At 47.3% G+C, this 5,000-nt stretch overlaps 1 protein-coding gene across 1 annotated transcript in view; it reads right to left on the bottom strand.

Moving 5' to 3' along the window:
- Positions 1 to 426: 426 nt before the first annotated feature.
- Positions 427 to 5,000, bottom strand: part of LOC113818523 (mediator of RNA polymerase II transcription subunit 1) — a 23,234-nt gene continuing 18,660 nt past the window's right edge. The window contains exons 6-7 of the mRNA XM_070124140.1: positions 1,847 to 1,990; positions 427 to 817 (exon numbers count right to left, since the gene is read on the bottom strand). Of these exons, the coding sequence (XP_069980241.1) occupies positions 521 to 817; positions 1,847 to 1,990 (441 nt within the window). The 3' untranslated portion in view covers positions 427 to 520. The remainder of the gene's footprint in view (positions 818 to 1,846; positions 1,991 to 5,000) is intronic.

Genomic DNA, 5,000 nt, shown 5'->3' with positions numbered 1-5,000 from the left:
CCGATTCGCATTATTTCAGAATGGTAATGATAACAAAACCATGGTAATTAAGCCTACAATAATCTATAATAATAATAAACCTTTGATTACACAACCCATAATGACATAGAAGGAAAGCAAAACCAAAATAATTAGACAATTAAAATCATAACAAAACCTGTCGTAATTCTTTCCTTTGGCCCAGCGCCCTCTATCATCAGCGGATAATTATTATATAGTCCTAAAATATCATATAGCGATAACAAGATCAAGATAATACAACCATTAAAAAAATATATATAACTTGGTGATTCCTTCAACTGACTGGAGAAAAAAAAAAACAACGATATTGCTAAACCTTTCGCAATTGCTTCCTCTAGGCCTGCGCCCTCTACCTTCTACGGGGAATTATTTATAAAACTATTATCATAAATCCCTCAATAACACATTAAGAAATCCAAAATCAATATAGCGAAACCCATTGAACATGAATAGATAACAAAGCCCTTCAATCCTTCCTTTGACCCAGCGCCATCTGTCTTCAGCGGAGCGAGGTGGCGTTGGCGTCGCGGCCGAGACACGGGAACTGGGCGGCGCAGAAGGCAGGCTCCGCGCCCTCCCTCGACGCCCGCCCTCGCTGCGACGCCTCGAGGGCCAGCTGGTACCGAGGCGGATCCGACCCCACGAGCGCCCTGGCCGCGACGTTCGACACGAAGGCGCCCACGACGCGGCCGAGGGCGCCGTAGCGGTGAGTGAGGGCGGCGTTGGCTTCGCACAGAGGCCGCTGGATGCAGGAGTCCTCCGGCGGGGCCTCGCGGGACGCCTCCGACAGGTTGCGCTGCGGGGGAAGAGACCGAGGGAGGGCGCTTTTAAGACGGTGGAGGGGCGGGAGGGGTATGGGAGGGGTTTCGAGGGTGGGAGGAAAGGGGGAGGAGGAGAAGGAGGAGAAAGAGGAGAAAGAGGAGAAGGAGGGGAAGGAGGAGAAAAAGGAGAAGGAGGAGAAAAAGGAGAAGGAGGAGAAGGAGGGAGGGAGGGAGGAGAAGGAGGGAAGGAGGGAGGGAGGGAAGGAGGGAAGGAGGGAAGGAGAGAAGGATATGAGAGGAGAGAGAGGAGAGAGAGAGAGAGAGGTGAGAGAGAGGAGACAGAGAGAGAGAGGAGACAGAGAGAGAGGGGAGAGAGAGAGAGAGAGAGAGAGAGAGAGAGAGAGATAAAAGAGAGAGAGAGACAGAGAGCTTATTTCCGATAATGTTTTCTTTTTAATCGCTACTATTGGTATTATTTCCACTCACTGTAACTGAAACACGTCCACTTTCGCTATTCTATTCCTCAACTATCAATGGGTATGTAAAAGAGGGAAACAGAGAGAAAGAGAGGGAGAGGGAAAGAGAGAAAGTGAGAACATGAGAGAGAGAAAGAGAGGTATGGAGAGGTAGGGCAAGGCAGAGATAGGGAGAGGAAGAGGTAGAGAGAGGAAGAGGTAGGGAATGGGAGAGGCAAAGAAAGAAAGAAAGAGAGAAAGAGAGAGAGAGAGAGAGAGAGAGAGAGAGAGAGAGAGAGAGAGAGAGAGAGAGAGAGAGAGAGAGAGAGAGAGAGAGAGGGGGGGGGGGGAGAAAGTGAGAACATGAGAGACAGAAAGAGAGGTATGGAGAGGGAGAGGTAGGGAATGGGAGAGGGAAAGAGAGTGAGTGAGAGAGAGAGAGAGAGAGAATGAGAAGGAGAAGAAGAAGAAGAAGAAGGAGAAAGAGAAAGAAAGAGACCGAGCGAAAGCGCGAAAGAGCCCCCCACTCTCCACCCAGAACCCCCCCCCCCCCAAAAAAAAAGAAAAGAAAAGAAAAAACAGACCGACAGACCGAAGCCCGAAACCCACCAGGAGCGGCACGATGAGCTGCGGAAGCCCCTCGGCGAGAGCGCCCGCCCCCCCGTCAGCCCCGTACTCCAGGAGGTCCTCCTCGTCGGGCGTCGAGGCCCCTCTCCTGCGTCGGTTGGGGTTCGTGATCTGCTGCACCACGTCCTGGGGGGGGGGGGGTGGAGGGAGGCAGGGAGGAGGGGCAGGAAGGAGGGGTATGGGTATGGAAAGGAAAGGGGTGGGGGTGGGAGTAAGAGGTAGGGAGGAAGGAGGGGTAGGAAGGAGGGGTATGGGTATGGAAGGGAAAGGGGTGGGGGTGGGAGTAGGAGGTAGGGAGGAGGGGCAGGAAGGAGGGGTATGGGTATGGAGGGGAAAGGGGTGGGAGGAGGAGAAGGAGGTAGGGAGGAGGGGCAGGAAGGAGGGGTATGGGTATGGAAGGGAAAGGGGTAGGGGTGGGAGAAGGAGGTAGGGAGGAGGGGCAGGAAGGAGGGGTATGGGTATGGAGGGGAAAGGGATGGGGGTATGAGGAGGAGGGGCAGGAAGGAGGGGTATGGGTATAGAAGGGAAAGAGGGACGGGTATGTAGGAGGGGTAGGGAGGAGGGGAAGGAGGTGGGGGTAGGAGGAGGTTGAGGAGAGGGCAAGGGTATGGGGCATGAAAGGAGACAAAGGGGCAATGGAGGAAGGGGAGAAAGCAGGGGTAAGGGGCAGGAGTGGGGTATGAGGGCATGGAAGGCAAGGGGCAATGATGGGCATAAGGACAGAGAAAGGGGCAGGGAAATGGAGGGAAGGAGGGAGGCAGGGGTATGGGGCATGGGTATCGGGAGGGGCAGGCGAGAAGCAGGGAGGATATGATTTTTAAAGCGGGTGTAAGGATGGAGAGAAAAAAAAGCCAATATTAGGTAATTCTCAAAATGGAACACATTTTATCTCAGATTATGATCAGATTTGTAGATGTACCATTATTTCACATTACAAACTACTAACAACACACATTCTACAGAACTATATCTATAAGCAAAAATCCACAATCACTATACTATGAACTACAACCAAATTTTGACCATCCAACGACCCACAAAAACAACAATAACAACAACGACAATAACAAATGCCAAAGAAACGGGTTCACTGCACAACTGCGGTCCATTGGGATGAACACTCGGTTGTACAACTCCCGTATCTGACGCTAGAGAACATCCATGCGAGGCTGGCTACGTCGGGGTAAGATAGGTATACGCATGCAACCACACACACAACCAAACAACAAACGAACGCAGACAAACAAAGACAAAAAGACAAAACACATCCACAGAAAAACAAAAACGCGCACAAAAAGACAAAAAAATAAACACACACACAAAGACAAAAAACAAAAACGCACACAGACAAACAAACACACCCATGCACAAACACATAGACAGACACACGTATACACACAGACAAGCAAACAAACACACAAACGCGCATCTTCCATTCTACTTTTCACGACCCGTTCGAAGCGCTTCGCTCACTTAATCCGAAACCGAAAATCACGAGATCGATTTCGAAACCGGTTCTGAAGTCATCATTCGTCACTGACAGGCGAAAATGGCAACCAAGCAAAGCACGACCACAAAAAAATAACTACAGTAATCTAACGTCAAGATCACAAGAAAGCAAAAGTAACTGCAACAACGGCCATGCTTTGAAAGAACCGGAATGTTGCAGAGGGCAGCCTCGAGCTTGCAATGGGTAGGGGGGGGGGTCCAGTACTGATGGCCACGAGCCTTCTCTCCAAGGCGAGCATTTACAGTCTCTCTGGATAGTATATAATCTTTTCTTCTTCTTCTTCATTGCCTTCGTCCCTAGTGAGGTCGGCCATTCGAATAATCCACTAATCCTGCCTCCAACTTGGTCTGTCCTGCGCTGTCTTGTTTGCAACTTATCAGGCAACATAAAGTTATTTTTTACGGTTTCATGCTCTTGCTGGATGGTATATAGGGAGGACTCGTTCCACAACAAGGGTTCTTGTGGAACGAGTGATGCTTAACGTTGATTTAAGACGACGGTGAAGCAGAGGTTACACTGCGAACGCCCACGTCAGCAGGTACATGAGCAAGCATAAAATCGAAAAGCAATTTGGAACTCGTCAGTCACCCGAAGGAAAGCGACGGGGAAACTTCCTGTGTTTTTTTTTCCTCTTAAACCACGACCGAGGAAGCCAAAAAATGTCAAACGTTGAGGGTGCTGAGTCGGTGAACGCAACGACATTTTTTGTGACGATGGGCGATGCAGTGTCAAAATTGTGTCTGTGATTGCCATTGTGGTATTACCCTTGTTTTTATATGTGACCCAGCGCGAATCCGTTCAAGGAGGAGGGAACGAGCATCATCAGGAAAAGGAGAAACTTATGTATCAACTTCTCTATCGTTGTATTTCCTTTTCTTAAACATTTAGATATTCATACTTATATATATATATAAAAAAAAAAAAAAAAAAAATATATATATATATATATATATATGTATATATATATATATGTGTGTGTGTGTGTGTGTGTGTGTGTGTGTGTGTGTGTGTGTGTGTGTGTGTGTGTGTGTGTGTGTGTGTGTGTGTGTGTGTGTGTGTGTGTGTGTGTGTACCCGACGAGGAACGGCTTTGAGGTGAATCTACGAGGTTCAAGCACAAGGTACTTTACGAAGGATAAATGCAAGAGAAGGTAAAAGAGACAACCAGTTTGTGATTTACAAAGCTGTAGAATTATCACGTGACATGTGCTGGACGGAAATATGTATTTATATTTATTAATCTCTCTCGTTCTTTCTCTACTTGTATATTCATCTATATGTTTATCTGGGTATATGTATCTTTCTCTATGTGTATGTGCTGCGTATCTGTTCCTTTGCGCTTGTGTGTATGTGTGTCTGTTTTATCCATGTGTGTGTGTGAATATGTTGTGCATGCATATTATATATACATTTCTATGAGCAATTATTTATTGATTTATTACTGTGTATTACGTTGTCACTGATGGTGTGGTGCCTCATCAATTCCTGTATCTATAAACTAATTACACCTTTGAAACATCTCACATGATGAACCACATCTCAGCATCTCGTTGTTATGTTTGAATGTTTTCTCTTATTTGTCCACATTTCTCGTGTTCATTATACACACATTTTTTTTCTTCATATA

Source organism: Penaeus vannamei, chromosome 8, assembly GCF_042767895.1.
Source record: "Penaeus vannamei isolate JL-2024 chromosome 8, ASM4276789v1, whole genome shotgun sequence".
In the NCBI taxonomy this organism is placed as follows: Eukaryota; Metazoa; Arthropoda; class Malacostraca; order Decapoda; family Penaeidae; genus Penaeus; species Penaeus vannamei.
The sequence above is the reverse complement of the archived record's forward strand: the minus strand, read 5'-3'. Positions and strand labels throughout refer to the sequence as shown.